This window comes from Carassius auratus, unplaced genomic scaffold (assembly GCF_003368295.1).
Source record: "Carassius auratus strain Wakin unplaced genomic scaffold, ASM336829v1 scaf_tig00216865, whole genome shotgun sequence".
Classification (NCBI taxonomy): Eukaryota; Metazoa; Chordata; class Actinopteri; order Cypriniformes; family Cyprinidae; genus Carassius; species Carassius auratus.
This window is the reverse complement of record NW_020528776.1, coordinates 696,522-715,727: the sequence shown is the minus strand read 5'-3', so window position 1 is coordinate 715,727 and position 19,206 is coordinate 696,522. Positions and strand designations below refer to the sequence as shown.

The following is a 19,206-nucleotide window of genomic DNA, read 5'->3' as shown; positions in this document are numbered from 1 at the left end:
ACATCCTGTTTACAGCTTCCTCTGATGCCCTTCATGCTGAAGGTGTTTGTCACAAGAACTGGATTAGAGCTTCATATTCTTTAAATAATGTAAAATGTGGTTGTTTAAACCACGTCTCAGAAAGAGTTTGTCTTCTGTTTTCTCTCTTCTGTCAGAAGAACATTCACGAGAACATGCACCACACAGAAAAGCCTCTTCAGCCGAGACCCAAATCGAGGACCTCCTCGCTGTCGGGCCACAGTAAAGCTCTTTCTCGAAGCTCTGCTACTGTATATCAGCTATAAACTGAATGTCAGTAACATCAATGATTTAATATCAAATGTTCAGAAACCTGTGAAAATGCTGAGCTGGGATCATGAGCCAGTATTGTTTCAATCTTAATTACTACGGTCTGTCTATAGTATGTGAAGACCGTGTGTGAAGACATACAGACTGTGTGGGAGGTGTAACTGGAGCAGTTTATTCACACTTACCTCAGAGCTTCACTCAACCACTACAATACACACGACAGCGCTCAGCTCTCCAGCTCTTCTGTCACTTTCAGCTTTCAGGAACTTAACAGAACTTTTCTCCTGTGTTTTGTTTAAATGTCAACTTTTCTGAATTCAAGTCGGTTGTTATTTGAAGAAAATGGGAAATGTTGAGACTTTTATTTTCTTCTGTTTGTGCTCATGGAGTCTGGCCGGTAAGCTTTTTTAGCAACATAATTCTGATATTTATTATTTCCAACATTTACTTTCATGTTTTATCAGACTCAATATACATCTTTGTGTTTATGATGTCCATCTTAACACTTCTCTCTTCCACTCACATCAAAGTGTTTATTTATTGCACATTATTGAATTATACATTGAAATTATACATTAAGTGCAGAGTCTGTAATTGTACTGAAGTGACAAATATTCAAATAGTTTCAAAGAGTAAAAGATATTTGTTCTTCAGGTGTGTTTGGTGATGAAGTGAAGTCAGTGTCAGTGATGGAGGGAGATTCTGTCACTCTACACACACATGATACTGATATACAGAAAGATGATCAGATAATGTGGAGATTTGGACAAATTCTCATTGCTCAAATCAACAGAAAAATCAATAAGATCAGTGTTTATAATGATAATGCTGACGGGAGATTCAGAGACAGACTGAAGCTGGATCAGACTGGATCTCTGACCATCACAAACACCAGCACCACAGACTCTGGACTTTATAACATAAGCATCGACAAAACAGAGAAACTGTTCCACATCTTCAATCTCTCTGTCTACGGTGAGTAGATAATAATTCACCCCGTTGACCACATTTGATCTGCGGGTGTTTCAATGATTGATTCTGGCTGAGGACTTTATGAAAAATAAGCATTTTAAAAGGTTTAAACTTTAAATAATATTGCTCTATGTAATACATAAAAGCACTGTGTACATAATTTGACAGTAACCGCTCGACTGGAAATGAAGCATGATGAAAATATTCTGTTATATTTACATTAAAACTTCAATATTAATCTTTTTCATTTTATGATCATGTAGAATAAAAAAGTAAAATATTTTATTTAAAATAATATCTAAAATGTGAATGGTATATAAAAGTATAATAATATAGTTTAAATCATCTTATAGTCTTAGATATGTTTATTAATACTTTTCTGATGGATTTTCCTATAAGAAAACTGAAAGTCTCACTCTGGGATAAGAGTAAAACTATAAATCAATACATAAAATGTATTTGGTTTCAACCCTGTAACACACCAACACACATACATATGTTTCTTTTAATTTTAGAAATTAGTTTCATTAAAATTATGTAATAAATGATATAATTTCTATATAAAATTCATTAACTGATTCAAAAGTAATTCAGTAATGATATTTCAATTCCATTTTAAATGTGAATTTGTTGCCAATGTCATATGAGTGTTGAACACAGCTGTCAGCCACAATGAACTTCTCTAATATCTCTTTTCATATCTCTCTAACAGCTCCTGTGCCTGCTCCTGTCATCAGCAGAGACTCTTCACAATGTTCATCATCTTCATGTTCACTGTTGTGTTCAGTGGTGAATGTGAGTCATGTGACTCTCTCCTGGTACAAAGGAAACAGTTTATTGTCCAGCATCAGTGTGTCTGATCTCAGCATCAGTCTCTCTCTTCCTCTGGAGGTGGAATATCAGGAGAACAACAACTACAGCTGTGTGATCAACAATCCTGTCAGCAACCAGACGAGACATCTCAACATCACTCAACTCTGTCAACCATGTCCAGGTTGGACAGTGGTGATACTAACATTGCATCTCATAGTGCTGATATTTCATGTAGCATTTGTTGCGGATCAGACTGACATATACATTCATATAAAAGTCTTGTTTTGTCTGTTACAGAACACAACCCAACCATGTTAATCTCTGTTGCTGCTGCTGCTGCTGCGGCTGGATTTCTGTTGATTGTTGTTGTCATGATCTTCACCTGTAAGAAAAATAAAAAAGTTAACCAAGAAGGCAAGTATAACCTAATGCTTATACATCTGTAAAATAATAAATAAATAAATACATCAGTAAATATACAAATAAATGTTAATAACGTTAGAATAACAGGAAAGAGTGTTCTACAGAAAAAGAAAAAAATAATTCCCAAATATGTTTTATCATATTCATTTTATTATTATTCATGTCTATCATTATTGTTGCAACAGATACAACATGTACAGAAGAGATCATTTACTCTGAAACAACATTCAACAAAAGAAAAGCACAGAAATCGGTAGGAGCATTTATTTTGGTGCAAGGCTTTTTCTTGTGAACTGTTGAGGAAATATTTATTCAGAGTGCAAGAAAGTTAAGACATTCGTTGTGTGTGTCTACATCCATGAACAGACATTATAGTGACAGTCCACATAAATAGGCAGTGCACTAGTACTTCAGCCATATTTAAAACCAGTGGTTTAATGTAAGGAGGATTAATAGTAGGCTATCTGTCCTCTACTTGAGTTTTCATATTCCAGCCAACTTTTACTTTTACTTCACTACATTTCCTACATTTTCCACATGCTCTCAGGCATAATTTCAGTTCTTTCCTTTATTAAAATGTGTACTTTTACTCCGATACATTGGCATCTGCAAACACCTTGCCCGAGTGCAAACAAGTGCATGCACAACCGCAAATGATTCATTTCCCACTCATGTCAAGTCTGGGGTGTGAGATATATAAATATATATATATATATATAATATATATATATATATATATATATATATATATATATATATATATGTATATATATTCTTTATGCTTTTTATATTTATATTATTTAATATAATTAGCTGAATCTATATCACACAAAGAGTACGGTTTTTCAGCAGATATAATCACAAACACATTGAATAATATTTATATACAATTTCAGTAAGGCAATGGGTGACTTACATTTTAGACACACTTTTGCTCGTTTTCGCCAACGAAAGTAGCTCCAAACAAATATCCCAGCGCTGTTTTTCATCTCTGAGCAATGGACAGTGTGGACTCATTGTTGGAATCAGCTTTTTGAACGAATCGGTTGAATAAATGATTCAGCGATTCACTCATCAACACAGTCAAATGCTTTGTTTCTGAATGAATCAGCCGTTTGAATGAATCTCGGTTGAATCCCAAAGACTCACTAATTAACAGTCACTTCCTGTCACCTACTAGCGGTTATCATTTCACATTTTAGGCTATTTTTCATATTTTTTTAATTATTTCATATATTAGTATTCAACGTTTTATGTTAAAAACAAAACATTAGGCCTATTTATGCATCTGTAACTGCAGGTTTAATGCATCCATATCCCCTCTGAGATACATTAACTGTAAATACATCTAAATGTTATTTCAGATGCAGATTCCAGAAACATTTCTTACATTGGAATGAAATACACTAAGTACTTTTACTCTTACTTACAAGTACGGTTAGGATTAAAAAATACTTCTTGGACACTAAATATCAAACACTTTAAGACTTTTACTCGTGTAATTTTCTAAACGGTGACTTCAACTTCTACCAAAGTCATTTTCTGGTAAGATGTCTGCACTCTTACTTGAGAATGGCTTTCAGGTACTTTATATAACACTTTTAAAACAGCATTGAGCAATGTCTTTGAGTGATGTGTGAAAACAACCCAATGCAGGTCTATCTTCACACTTGTTCTGCACCTTCTTAACCAGCTTTTGGCACGTTGCATCCTATGTGTGAATAATGTGTTCATTTCCTTTCTCTTGCTTCTCTCTTCATACTCTATACTCTGCTTACGCTCCTTTTATGCCTTTGAGTCCTTTATTATAAATTTAATTAAGTAATCTTCTAATTTAGTGGTAAAGTAGTTATCTGTTCAGTTTTTATTTAAAGAGTACTTAGCTAGTTTCAAAGTAGTTTCACCAACACTGCAGTGTATGCTGGGAATTGTAGTCCTGCTGCAGGCATCTCTCAGGCAATTTAATAAAAAAATAACAAAACACTAATCGTAGAAGAAAATTTCAGACAGCACTTTATATTTAAAGTTAATTGCTGAAGGAATGATCTGTACATTCTAACTTTTCTCTTTTGTCATTCCTCAAAATGTATCCCCCAATACAGTGTTTGACACTTATGTAATATCAGTAATATCAAAATAGTTTTACCCCCAACATGTGGAGATACTATTATATGCAATTTAATATGATCAGATTTATTGATGTTATTCTCTACCGTAGTGCATTTTATTGGTAGAATTTAAAGGATGAAGATAAATTATCTTCATAAATACATCAGTGATATGAAAATGTTTTTTTTTTTTTTTTTTTTTTATTACAGAGAGATACAGAGGAGGCTGATGTGGTGTATGCAGGAATCGCTGTGTGATGCTGATCAGACTCTGATTCAAATAAGTGACATTCAGCCAAGTATGGTGAGCCATACTCAGAAATTGTGCTCTGCATTTAACCCATGCGAAGTGCACACACACACACACAGTGCAGTGTTCATCATTTCGGCTGTTGCGCCCGGGGAGTAGTTGGAGGTTCAGTGCCTTGCTCAAGGACACCTCAGTCGTGGTATTGCTGGCCCGAGACTCAAACCCACAACCTTAGGGGTCAAACTCTCTAACCACTAGGCCATGACTTCCCCTTAAATGCTGTATCAGTGTCAAAATGGTTTTATTTGAATATAAATGTATGTAATTTCTTTTTCTTTTTTTCATGTCACACACACAGATCTTTGAATACTAAGTTGTGAGGGTAGTGGATTTCAAACCAAGATAATTATATTTATCACAACTAACTTCTTGACTTCATTCAGTTCAAAGCTAAGCATTATCTGCTTCACAAGCCATCTTATGCAAGTTATGCACACTTTTAATCTAAATGATCAAAGAGGAAGAGACCGTTCACACAGCACATGTGCTTTGAACTGCACATTCTTTCAGCGTAAACCACTGATCTCTAAAATGACTTGATTGCTCATTGTGTTCTCAGCCATAGGCAGTGAAGACACTGGAAATACTTGACAAGCTAAAATCCTGTCACACAGGGTTAGTTCTTAAAATATGTAAATTATTTTTCACTATGTTCACAATCTGTAGAATTTGTCTTGTGTACGAGTGTCACATTGTTGGAGTGAGTATAGTTGGAGTGAGCACTGATTAATTATCAGTCATGTTTCAAATGCATGGTTTTGAGTTTTGTGTCATTTAAAGTTTCTCTGAAGGGTTTTTGTGAGTTTATGAATGTTAATGTGGCTTTCAGTCAAGTCAATAAGTCAAACATTATGACATTAATTAATCATGTCATATTAATGAATTTCTCTCCAGGGCTTTGAAGCAGTTTTTGATTTATTTATGTTTGTATTGTTTTAAAACAGATGCAATAATTGTGTCAGTCCTTCACATCTCTGATAATAAAGGGTGATCTGTTAGTGCTCCACCTCCTTTCTTACTATGATTTTATTTTGTAGAATACATTTCTTTAAAAGTTATATGCTAGATACATTTCATTATGTTTTTTTGTGTGTGTGTTTCCTTTTTTTACAATAATAAACAAAGATGCTTCACATGTTCCTTGCATGTTCTGACTCATTTTGACCTTTAATAGACTGTCACGGGTTGTTTGCAGACGGGGAAAACTTGAAGGCGAGGAACAGGCATCTTAACAAATGTCTATCGGAATAAAGCTGATAACAATCAATCAAGTCCTTTCAGTGTATATTCCACTCTGCCCTTAATTTGATCTTTATCAATTCGGACTATTTTTACACATTGTGGAATTCATGACTGTTGAACCCCATCGGTTCTCTAAAATAAGTCATAGATGTTAAAATCATTGGTTTAATCTGTGTTCAGTCATCATAATCAAACTCCAGTCCAGCTGAATCAGCCACAACACAGTTTGAGATGACAAGCTAATTATGCAGTGTTGGGAGCTCTAGGAACAGCTGCGTCAGTTGAGAGACTTACCACATGAAAACCTTTTCAGCAAGACAGATGAGTTTCGAAAAAACAATCTGAAAGATTTTACAGTTGATCCAGGGACACTTGGTGAAATCACGTTCACCGAAACAGAGGTTTTCAGGTGCCACAAGTGACAAAAAAACAAAACAAGGTGTAGATATTTTTAAACGTGTGAGAAAGAGACGAAGTGCCGACAGCCAACCTCCACCCACACACTTCCCTCTCCTCTCTTACTTCTCTCCTGTTACAGAAAACAAGGTCTCCAGAGCTTTCTGTGCCAGCTGTCCTTCAATCTGTCATTCCTTACACATTTAAGCAGCCTCTGGTATCCCCACTATTCAAGATCTAACATTAAATCAGCAGTTATCATAATAGAAACCAATCTCTTCTTCCCTTTTTTGTCAAAAACTCTTGAAAGAGATGTGTTCAATCAACTCTATGCTTTTTTATCTCCTAAAAGCGACCTACTTGACAATAACCAGTCAGGCTTCAAAAGCAGAGTAGTCCACCCTTCTGACGATAAAACACGTGAGTCTTCACTTTCTATTTTTATCTTTGATGGCCTGAGGGTGAGAAAATTAACAGCAAATTTTCATTTTTGGGTAAGCTCATATTTGGGCGAGCTCATTTTTGGGTGAGCTCATTAAGGCACAATTTTTTGTAAAGCAGAAAGATTTGTATTGTAAATACAAACACAGAATCTGATGTGAAAAAAATGTGTAGCTAAAATTTACACTATTTAATTTTTTTAATTAAAAGGGACATATATATTTAATAAAATTGACATATTCATAAAAGATATTTTGTCGTTGGTAAATACACGAGACAGTTGAAGAGCATCTCCTGAGTATCTGATTAATAGGATGGTGTTGTCTTCTTTCTTCTCTTCTGTTGAAGACTTCTGGATCTGATGTCATTAATCAACACAGCAACAGTAGCCACGCCCACCAGAGCAGAGAGAGCCAATCGGATCGCAGCTTCAGTAGAACCACAACAGCAGGTGCAGACTTCTGAGAGAAGAAATGAGCAATGTTGAAACAGAAATATGATTCATTTAGTTTTGTGGGAAAATATAGTATGATGCCCAACCTGCACATGTGTGACAGAGTTCAATGCTGTTGAGATGTTGAATCTGGTGGGTGATGGGATTGCTCACTACACAACTGTAGGTGTTTTTCTCTTGATAGTCCACCTCCAGAGGAAGAGAGAGACTGATGCTGAGATCAGACACACTGATGCTGGACAATAAACTGTTTCTTTTTTACCAGGAGAGAGTCACATGACTCACATTCACCACTGAACACAGTAGTGAACAATTCTGGTACAGACTCAGAACAGAACAGTCTCTGCTGATGACGGGAACAGGCAGACGAGCTTCAAAATATAGGAAAATAAATCAAATTCAATAAATAGGAGACCAATGATATTTGTTAGTTCACTGATATTTAAAACAGATGTAAAGGATTAAATAAATAACATGATTATAAAATGTTGATTATATAAATAATGAATTATAATGTTTTTACAATTAATCTTCTATCATTTTAAAATACAGTACAAAAATGTAAATAATTCTCTACTCACCGTAGACAGTGAGACTGAAGATGTTGAGTGGCGTCTCTCTTCTGCTGCTGGTGACTTTATATTCTCCAGAGTCTGTGGTTCTGGTGTTTGTGATGATCAGAGATCCAGTCTGATCCAGCTCCAGTCTGTCTCTGAATCTCCCATAAAAACTTCATAAAACATGCTCTTATTGTTCTTTCTGTTGATTTGAGTGATGCGAATTTGTCCAAATCTCCACATTGTCTGATCATCTTTCTGTATATCAGTATCATGAGTGTATAGAGTGACAGAATCTCCCTCCATCACTGACACGGACTTCATAAGCACCAAACACACCTGATCAGAAAAAAACAAAAAGTTTTTAACAATTTTTAAAATGGATCTAAAATTTTGCGATTAAAAAAAAAAGTCACTCTGCACCAAAGCATTTGGGTATATTAGTTTGATAAAGCATGAAAGCAGGCCCAGCGCCAGAACACACCTCGTGCAAATTGGAGGTTGGGCATGTGGTGTTGTAACATTTTCAAGTGAACGCTGGAAATATATTAATTAGGTAGCATTTTACAATAATGAATTAACACGTTATCTAATGAAAGTGACATGACATATGGCCAAGTATGGTGACCCATATTTGTGCTCTGCATTTAACCCATACAAAGTGCACAGAGCAGTGGACACACACACTATGATCACACACCCGGAGCAGTGTTCATCATTTATGTTGCGGCACAAGGGCAGCAATTGGTGGTTCGGTGCCTTACTCAAGGGGACCTCAGTCGCGGTATTGCTGGCCCGAGATTCAAACCCACAACCCTAGGCTTAGGAGTCAAACTCTCTAACCACTAGGCCACAACAATACAAACGTGACTACACAATAAAACTTTTTTTTTATATTATTATTATTATTCTTTGTTAGAAAGAAGTTATGAGCATGATAGAACAAAAACAATGGTGATTGGAGAGACGAGTGTGTGGACTCCAACCTAAACACCTCTGATTGGCCATTGCATTTTAGAAATCAACAAACATGTCTGTGATTGGCTCACCTCTGCGAAAATGCATTGCAAAATCATTTGATGCTTTTCAAAGAAGATACACTGGTTTGTTGCCAAATCTATTTTGTCATGCTATTATTACAAAGAAAACAGAGGTTATGGGCAGCTTTTCCATCTAAAAGTAAGCAGAAACAACAGCAGTTGTACTAGTAAGACTTTAATACGCGCTAAATTCAGGTCTGACCGCCCCCCTCGGTCTAAAGTGGGGGGCACAGGGATGTCACACCTCTGGCCCCCGGCCTGCTTGAAAATATTGTAAATGATGGAAATAAATAACTATTAGGCCTATAAATAATATGCAGGTGAACCAATGATAATATAAACAGAACTGAAGCCATTAAAACACTTACCAGCTAGACTCCATAAGTACAAACAGATAAAACATATTTCAAACATATTTTTTTTGCCAGCAGTTCACCAAACAGTTTGCGACAGAACTGCTGCAGTGATCAGGTCCTGACTCTCTTGAACACATCCAATGTGTTGTATGAAGTGTGGTTAAGTGAGTGTGAGCCTTCACATTTGGAGGTTCCTATTTGTTTTAATAAAAGAAAATCCTAAAAGTATGTTTTTAGAAAGAGTTCTTCTTTCTTCTTTCATATTCAGTCTCTGAAGGAGGAGTTTGTTCACGCTCACTGCAGAGCTCCACTATACCGCCTCACTACAAACTGACAGCTTTACTCACTCTGTTACTAAATATTTCACATTTTCAAGACCTGTGTCAGGACCTGATTATTATTATCACTGTTCTGTTGTGAATCAGTTTCATAATCTGCTTCTCATCATCTGTTTGTGCTCATGGAGTCTTGCTGGTAAGTTTTGCTATTATGTTCATCAGTTATTTTGCAGCTACGGTTGTATCAGCAATTACAAAACGGTTTCCCATCCACTTTTAAACTTTAAAGACTGTACTGTAAAGTTTGTACTTAAATCATACAAAAAATGTAACATATGTATACTGATAGTTTACTAATTAAATATTTTGTACACTTTGAAGTATTGTCTCATCTATCGTCTTAGTAAAGACTGTATAGTTCCAGTTAATAGAAGAAAACACAAACATGAACCAGATGCTTTGCTTACTATTTGGTGCTTTACTGCATCCACATAGTAACAGAAAACATATTGTGTAAAATGTCTCATGTTGATGTGAATTTCATTGACATTAAACGGAATGAACATATATTTCCACTTATTTAAATGTGCATTACATAATATGTATGTGTGTGTGTTAATTCTCATAACTTTCTTTTTTAATTATTATTATTATTTTTTTATTCAGAGCTAATAAATGTGGCAAAATTAATAACTGTTACTGTCAGTATCAGCAGTACCATTGTTTTTCCAAATGTGCTTTTATTTGTGCTTTGTTTCATTACAATTTTTATTTAAAAAATTAAATAAAATTATATATATATATATATATACTAGTTAATGAATGTGGTATTTAGGTCAAAAGGTCAAACATCATAACATTAATTAAAGAAATATGATATTAATCGATTTTAATCCACGGCTTGTGAGAACCCCTTTTTTTGTTGTAATTATGTTTGTATTGTTTCCATTTTTTTCTGTCTTTTATTGTTGTTGTTTTATGTTTATTATTTATTTATTTATTTGTTAGTGTTGTAATGGCTACAATTACAAACAGTCCCTTGTGTCACAATGAACCATAAATGAACCTGATGGAGCGCCACCTGCTGGATGAACATGCTATTCCACTAACAGCGCTCTCTTACTGTGATATTTTAGTTGAAAAAAAAATAACACAAAAAAAATTTATGCAGGATGAATCTTCATTTAATTGTTTGTTACTTTAAGCCTCCTTTTGTACAATAATAAATAAACATACTTTAGTACAATCTAAATTCTTCAGCCTCATGCTTGATCTTTGCAGATTTCACAACACAGCTCTTCTCACTTTTATTGGATTTCACTTCTTTATTCTCTTAATTGATGCTACATTCTTCATCTTTTTCATCTTGGCTGCAGGTCTTATGCTTCTAGAAAGACGTTGACCACTGAGAAATGGCGAGAGTGAAATGAAAAGCTGAGATGGAAAAAAAACAAACAAAAACTGCTCACATTCACACGATCACAAAAATAAATGTGTGAACTTTAGTCCCATCAGTTCGCAGTCATCTCTGCTCTAAATTTGATCTTTATCTCTAACAATTTTTTTTTTGTTTTACCCATTGCTGCATAATCGTCTTGTGATCTCTACAGATGATTGCCCTGATCAGTATCTCCACCTTATCTCTATTGTCACCCCTGTTCAAATCAGTTTCAGTTGTGTTTAGTTAAACCCACACAAACCACATTCAGCTGCACTACAAGCAGCAGTTGCATCAGTCAACTGACCTTCGACAGATTTAGAGCAAACAACCCCTGATGAGTTCAGTTCAACAATCTGAATGATTACAGCAAACGTGCAATACTAAATAAACGCTGTGGTTTAATGCGCTCTTCTGCTAGAAACCTGCTTTATGAAATATAATCATATAATCACATTACGCTAATATCTAAAATAGACTGAAGAACATAATTGTGTTTATCGATAACTTGAACGTCACAAGGCCTTTAAAACGTGTCAAACTTGAATTATTATAGCGGCCCATTGAACTTTTAATATGGCATGCCTTTAATATCTACCAGAATTATGGCGATTGAAATCCTTTATTTTAAGAGATGATTTTATGAAATGAATTAGCCTTTAAAACACATGGACATTCATAATAGTTACTGCATTGCAAGCGTGTGTGGTTAGATCTAGGCCCTCCAGCTGTGGTTAGAAGCAGGGCGTGTTATATGTTTTGCCCTTGACTACTTCTGTGACATATTTCCTGTATTTGGCCAAAGTGAGCATGAACGTTTTTGTAGAGCTTTTCATTACCTGACGGGACCCACTGATACTGTTGTAAAAAAGCAAGCGTCTAAAGAGCTTTATCGCAAAAAAAAGTCTCGAGATTTATTCCAATGCACAATACACTGAAATCCTGGAATAATGATAAGCAATTCTTCTTAAAAAGGCAAATAAACACAGGACGTGCTTACAATACAAAGTTTACAAGCATTGTTCAGAGTAGAACAAACTAGACAGAAAAGAGAAAGCAAACTAATGGCCTGATCTTTCTGATGTTGTGCAATGCAATCCTGCAAAACTACTTTGAATGGCCGAAGCCTGCCCAAGAGGCCATATGACATTATATAACACTTAAGTTTAGATTATTTTAAATTCAATTTAAAAAGGCTATTAATTCACATTCAAGTGTTTAAAATGTTATATTATAATCAAGCAAAGTAGGCTATATATGAACAAATCCCTCTGTAAAAACCTTCAGGATATACAGTAGAAGTGTAAAGTTATGAATTATGTCTCATTTTGAGAAAATGGCCTTTTATTGTAATTGAAATCTTGAAATTGAAATTTTTGGATGTTTTCCTTTCCACTAGTCTGAGAAAAAAAATTATGAAACACCAAAAAGCCTAAATTCTCAATCTTGCGAGGTGCATGAAAAAACAATGTTTTTGACTGCAGTGTCTCCCCTTAAAACAAGAACAAATTCCTGTCAGCAGGGTATTTATTTGTTGCCTTTGGATTAAGTACCATTTGCAGATATGTGTTATTGTTTTAATCATAATTCTCTTCATTTTAATTAGTTTCTCCTAAAAAGACTCTAAAAAGACAGATCTCCTCTTTTTATTGTGTGTTTTTCCGACTGATTCCACAGGAAATCAGAAACTTCAGAGATACCTCGGTTGAGCAAAGAGGATGTGGATGGAGTGAAGGAGCATGCAGAAGATGAGTTCAGTTTAATGAGATAAGCCACACCCAGCAGTGTCAATCACTCTGACATCATCAACATCTCAGATCACCTAAAAAAGAAATTAAATAATAAAGTTCTGTCATCATTTACTCCATCTCACATCGTTCCAAACCAGCATGAATTGTTGTTTGTCTTCTTTTGAGTTGTGCAGAATAATGCTGTAGGTTTGGAACAATGTGAGAGTGAGAGTATAATAATGCGGACTTAACCGGCCCCTGTAAAAAGAGAAGTGAGAAGGACATGTGAATTTATCTGGATGAATGTTATTGTGTTAATACGATAATAAACTACAGCAAAAAGAGAACATCATAGTGAAACTGAAAGTGAATAAAAAAAAATAAAAAAATAAAACTTACCGCACATTAGAAATAAAAACAGAAAGATGCTTAAAGTTCCCTTCCTACTGTTATTAATTCCATCAAAATCAGATTTCGATACATAATAATACTGAATCATCACACCCACCCGACTGACCACAATATGACATATTTACCAATATAGACTAACTTATTTACATGACGACTGATGCTATAAATGAGCAGTTTATTCTTCCAAATTCAGAAAGCCTAAAGGCACATGCTCCAGACAGAGGCAGAGGAGCATCTTCTTCTTAACACCCGATCGCAAACTACAATAATGCATTACTGAACTTAAGTAAAAGTGAAGAACAGACACAGTAATAATACACAACTGTTTGTATGTGAATTATTATTATATTAGCCTATGATATCCTAGACAGAGGATATCATAGCCTAATAACAAAAAACTCTTTAATTCAGAATTTTGACACTTTCCATTCTAAAAAAAATAAAATGTAACTAAATTTTAAACATGGCACACAGAGAGTAAATCATTGGAGATATTAAATGTATTTTTAGCACATAATATTATACAAAAAACATATGCAATGTAAAATCACTTCTTCACATGTACCAATACATTAGACTAAATTATCTTATTTTTCTCTTCTATAAGGCAACACAGAACACTACATGCAGTAACAGTATGTGTATAAACAGTACATATTAAATACTTGAGTAGCCTAGATAATCTTTTTAATGTTCTTTACACTTACATATAAAAAAATATGCTTTAAAAAAATGGTTCACTGAAGAGTTCTTTGGGCGATTAACATTTTTTTACTTCTATGGCATCATTGTGAAAACTGATTCTTCACTCTTATTGTAATGTAGCTACACGAAAAAACACTCCTGAACCTGTCAAAATCAGCTTAGTGTTTGGAGTGTCACATTGTTCAGAGAGTTCAAACTATTTATCTAGGTTCCCCAATGCAGATGTTTGGTAAGTGTAGTTTCTAAAGATCATTTAAAGGTGTTACACTTCTTGTAATTCTTCATCAGTTCTTCTGTAGTTTGGTTCAACCTTCAATGTCAATCTAGATAATAAAGCAAGTGGTGTGATCTGTGTCCAGTTGTCAGAGTCATTAAACATGTTTCCCTCTTCATCTAAAGCCAAACAAGGATTTAGATGTGAGTTTAACAGCTCAACCATGAAACGCTGGGTCAAATATGCTGTTATGATGATGTCACAGTGATTGACGCTGATGGGCGTGTCTTATTTCATCACTCATTTGCTTCCTGCACATCTTGTATTCCTGTTGAATCTGGAAGAAAATATAAAACGTCAATCAAATGAACTAAAAAGAAAGAAATAGTTTTTCTGCATGTACATAACATCTACAGTACATATATTATATTAATTGGGGAAAAAATGAAAACAACTTGAATTAACAGCTGGGTGAAAAAAAAAATATTCATGGAACACTGCCAACCAATCAGAATAAAGAATGGAATTGTTGTGTCAATAAATACAGTATATTGTTTTTATAATAAATGATGTTCTACTGATAGCAGCCCCACTCACATTTTTGTTGAATATTTTCTCACAGCCCATATTATTATTTTCACCAGACCATATCAGTGTGGCACTCAATTGATAACTAATCTTACTTTTTGCGCAAAATCATTGTTTTATTTGTGAACGTAGGCGCTAGTGGAAGGCTTTAAGACCAAACAGAATCCTTGTCTGCACCAAAAAGAAATTCTAGCGTAGGCTATTATTAAACTTGGACCTCTTCATATTGAAATATAAATCCAAAGCACCAGAAGCAGCCCACAGAGTCACACTATGTTTTCTTTAATTGACAAATGTGCATTTTTATTCATTCAAAGGCTATATGGTTGCAATAATATTTTAGTTCTAAATTAAGAGCCATTATTTAAAAAAAAAAAAAAATCCTGCTTGACTGATATTTCATACAGTATAGACCTTCAGTTGCTTTCAAATTCCATACCATTTGTAATATCACATTATTTTCACATCCTAAATGACTACCCTTGTGCAGTCACAATTCTATAATGGTACAATTTACTCAAACAGATACAGTTTTTGTATGACATTTCAATTCTTTTTAGAATAGGCCTAAATTTTAGCAAAACAATTGTGATTGTTTCTGAAAACTTTTTTAACTGCAGGCAAATATAGGTCTACATTCTGGTACAGGACAAATATTTGGGACATCCCTTATTCTGTCCCTTATCTTCTTAAAGAACAAACCCATATTTCTCCAAGAATACAAGAATAAACACTATTTTCTTTAAGAAGAAAAAAAAAAGAAATCATATTTGTCCCCTGTGTTACATTTCTGAAGTTAATTGGCAACCCTTATGGTGATATAATTATCTTTGACTCCCCTGACGGTGGCACCTTACTCAAAAATAGGCCTAATTTTTGGAGACATACAAGCAAATAAATAATAGATTTAAAAAAAGGATAATAGAAAGTGCAAAGACAGCACTGAAAATACCAGTAGTGTAAAAAAAAGCATGGTCTAAGGCATGAAACTCCAGGACTGAAAAAAGAGTCTAACTCCGTCTCTCCTGCATATATGCATGTGTACACAGAGCTCCGCCCATCATTAACATAATCGGGACAAGCTCCACCCATTTGATCCATTTGGCTCAGCAGTGAGCACCAGTTGTTTGGTGGTCGAACGGCCAGAGAGGGAATATGATTGCTCTAGCTTTATTCATGATGTGCTTGTGGTGTCTGGTTGGTAAGTAAGGCCTATCATTTCCGGTTAGCACAGAGTAATATTAATATTAATAATATGCTCCTGTTTGAACTAGGTTAGGTTTTTTTTTTTTTTTTTTTTTTTTAACAAAAGTAATGAGTGTGCCTGTTGAGTAATTCATTTAAAATAAAGAAATGTGTAAAACTTCTTATTTTCTTTTTTTAACCCAAATTCAAATCAGCGTTATAATATTGCATGCATTTTTAAAATGATGAACTATGATTCTATGATATTTAACATGTTAGCTGAGTAAGATTAAAACTGATGCAGATCACGTTTTATGTTTCACTTCTGTTTGCCTGTGAAAACTGGTGCAGAAGAAACATCACTTGGGAGGAACAAATAAGTTCAGTAATACACATCAATGTTGTTCATGGTATTCGGCACAACGTCACTTAATGGAGTTTTTTTTTCCTTCTCCCATTTAATCAACAGTGACATGTTTAAATCAGATATTACTAGTATAATGGCTTGGGATTTAATCACAATTATGGGTTAGAGAAATAGTTCGGTCATTAATAACCAGCATTATATGCATCTGTGAGAAAATCTGTTTCTGTTTGTTCTCTAGATGTGACGGATGAAGTGAAGACAATATCAGTGATGGAGGGAGATCCGTTCACTCTACACACTGAGGTAAATGAAATACAGAAGTATCTGCTAATACAGTGGATGTTCGGAAGCACTCGGATAGCTGAAATTAACAGACTCACCCAAACCAACTCGACATACGACGCTGACGGGAGATTCAGAGGAAGACTGAAGCTGGATCAGAACGGATCTCTGACCATCGCAAACACCAGCACCACAGACTCTGGACTCTATCAGCTAGCGACCGTCATCAGAGAGACCAGCTATATGAATTTCAATGTTACAGTCTGCGGTGAGTGAGAGAAATACAACACAACACAACACAACACAACACCTATGAATGTTTAAGATGCGATGCCACAGTAAAATCTTTCATTATCAGCAGCTCCACACAGTTCTTCGCCGTCAGAAAGAGTGTCAAGCTCAAACTGTGTGACGTCCAGCTGTGCGGTCCACAATTCAGTCGTCAATCACACTGAGGATGCCAACATTACTGAGCTCTTTCAGCCGAGTTCAGGTGCGTCAGACTCAATTTCTTTTTGTAAAGTTCACACTGAAGTCAAAACGCAATAAGCCACAATGCCAAACATGTGGTTAATTTGTCACTGCTGCTTGGTGCCTTTAATAATCAACCACATAAACCAGTTAATAAAAATGAGAACATTTACATGTATGCCTATGGCACATACTTTTATGCAAAGTGTCTTACATTGCATTAAAGACATGAGGGTGGGGTGCATTTGCTTCTTGTAAATTATTCAGATTTTACAGGAACAGAGAACTGTTGAGCAACAGAGAAGTGAAGACCGCAAGTCAGGCCTGTTTGTTTGTTAGGTGCACCATATCACTCCACGCAGAAAGAATCAAAATCACACAGGTTTCTATTAGAACCAAGTTAAATGGAGGGGGGAAAGCTCTTAAACTCTTTTTCTAAACAATTCTGGCAATTATTATTTGGCCAAACAATGCAAATGTGCATGAAAGCTTGTGGATGTTCTGCCTTCTCAATAAATGCTTGAGTTGTTAATGATAACCCACAAAACTCTTCTTGGAAGAGCTAAATGCATTATTTTGACTCTATTTGTTTTTTTTTTTTCCCCAGTCTGCAATGGACATTGTGGCTCTACTGAAGCTGTGATCCGATTGGTCCTCTCTGTTCTGGTGGGCGTGGCTGCTGTTGCTGTGCTGGTTTATGACATCAGATCTACAAGAAGTGAGCTTGACATGACAGAAGAGACCGAAGATCTCTATGAGACCTATGGAGGAAAATCAGACTTACACTATGAACTGAGCAGAAGGTTGAGTTGCCCAAAACAAGCCCTATATTAATACTAATTCCTGTATAATTGCATATCTATTTTTAACAGATTGTGTTTAATTTGTAGGCCATTAATTGATTGTATCTGCACAGAATATGTCTGTATACATAATTACCCTAAATAAATAATAAACACAAATGTTTCTGTTGCACCCTTAAAATAACACTCACGAAGGCATTTAGCATGCATTGTGACATGTCCACATTGTCACAATTTCCAGTTTCATGTTTACCTATTCTATTCAGATATTTATTTAATGAACAAGGTCTGAGACACAATCTTACAATTAAAACTCCCTCTTTACGGTTTCCAAATTTTCTTCTAAACCCTCTGTGAGTCTCAAACCTCACTGAATGTTCATCCTAAACATAAATCACAGAGTACAGTTCCAGATTTCAAGAAATCAGTTATTTACCTTTGTATCAAAAATATATTTGAAAGAATGTTGGCAATCAATTTATCGATTTCTCAAAGCATCTACTGAAGTCATTTTTTGGAATGACATTAACATTTTGGAAGGGGATATATTTTAATATACATGTCAACATCTGTTTTTATATTCAATCCAGACCACTGTAAGGACCACCACTGGCCCAGTGACAGAATCCAATGGTGTGAGGTGAAATATTCTGCATGTCTTGTTTGCTACTGTGAAAAAAAAAAAAAAAAAAATTAACTTAATATTTAGATTTCTAATTTAAAATCTGACTCTATTAGTCATTTATTTTAAATCCAATTTCAATGAATTTTAAACTCATAGCGGATCATAAGATTAGTTGTGCATTAACAATAAGTCTTTAAACCATATTTTAAGGAAAGGGTTGAGTCAAAAGTATCAATTATTAGACATTAATCATCAGGACTAGATTTGAATCAATATAACTCATACCTTTATATGGATGCATACACTGATGTCCACATCCATTGCTGCAGTATTTCCTTTATGGGGATGTTGTGGCCTAGTGGTTAGAGCGTTTGATTCCTAACCCTAATGTTGTGGGTTTGAGTCTTGCGCGGCAATACCATGATTGAGGTTCCCTTGAGCAAGGCACTGAACCTCAAACTGCTCCATGGGTGCCGCAGCATAAATGATAGAATATATATGCACTCACTTTGGATGGGTTAAATGCAGAGCATGAATTCTGAGCATGGATCACCATAAGGTGTTTCTTTTGTAATTGTCAAACTAGCAATTTTTGAGTGAAATCCAAAGTGGTTTAGAAACCTACCATTTATGCCTAAACTATTTAAAAGTGAAGGAGTGCCGTTACAACATAGAACATACCCCATTAACTATTTCAAATCATCCTCTG

General features: G+C 35.0%; 1 protein-coding gene across 3 annotated transcripts; it reads left to right on the top strand.

The window, feature by feature from the left end:
- Positions 1–340: 340 nt before the first annotated feature.
- Positions 341–17,933, top strand: LOC113099133 (CD48 antigen-like). 3 transcript variants are annotated; one of them, XM_026264221.1, is made up of 4 exons: positions 341–685; positions 943–1,263; positions 1,973–2,254; positions 17,677–17,933. In XM_026264221.1, the coding sequence occupies exons 1-4, from the start codon at positions 631–633 to the stop codon at positions 17,901–17,903; spliced, it is 885 nt and encodes a 294-aa protein (XP_026120006.1). In that variant the 5' UTR covers positions 341–630; the 3' UTR covers positions 17,904–17,933. The 3 variants fall into 3 exon arrangements, with proteins under 3 accessions (XP_026120006.1, XP_026120008.1, XP_026120007.1); XM_026264223.1 differs by lacking the exons at positions 341–685; positions 943–1,263; positions 1,973–2,254 and adding exons at positions 15,861–15,965; positions 16,555–16,866; positions 16,960–17,091; XM_026264222.1 differs by lacking the exons at positions 341–685; positions 943–1,263; positions 1,973–2,254 and adding exons at positions 15,861–15,965; positions 16,555–16,866; positions 16,957–17,091.
- Positions 17,934–19,206: the final 1,273 nt, after the last annotated feature.

What these genes read in the sequence shown, in the direction of transcription:
- LOC113099133 (XM_026264221.1), top strand. Translation starts at nt 631, where the DNA reads ATGGGAAATGTTGAGACTTTTATTTTCTTCTGTTTGTGCTCATGGAGT. An exon ending in GTGCTCATGGAGTCTGGCCG is followed by an intron (nt 686 to 942) that starts GTAAGCTTTTTT and finishes TTTGTTCTTCAG; the next exon opens with GTGTGTTTGGTGATGAAGTG. An exon ending in CTTCAATCTCTCTGTCTACG is followed by an intron (nt 1,264 to 1,972) that starts GTGAGTAGATAA and finishes TCTCTCTAACAG; the next exon opens with CTCCTGTGCCTGCTCCTGTC.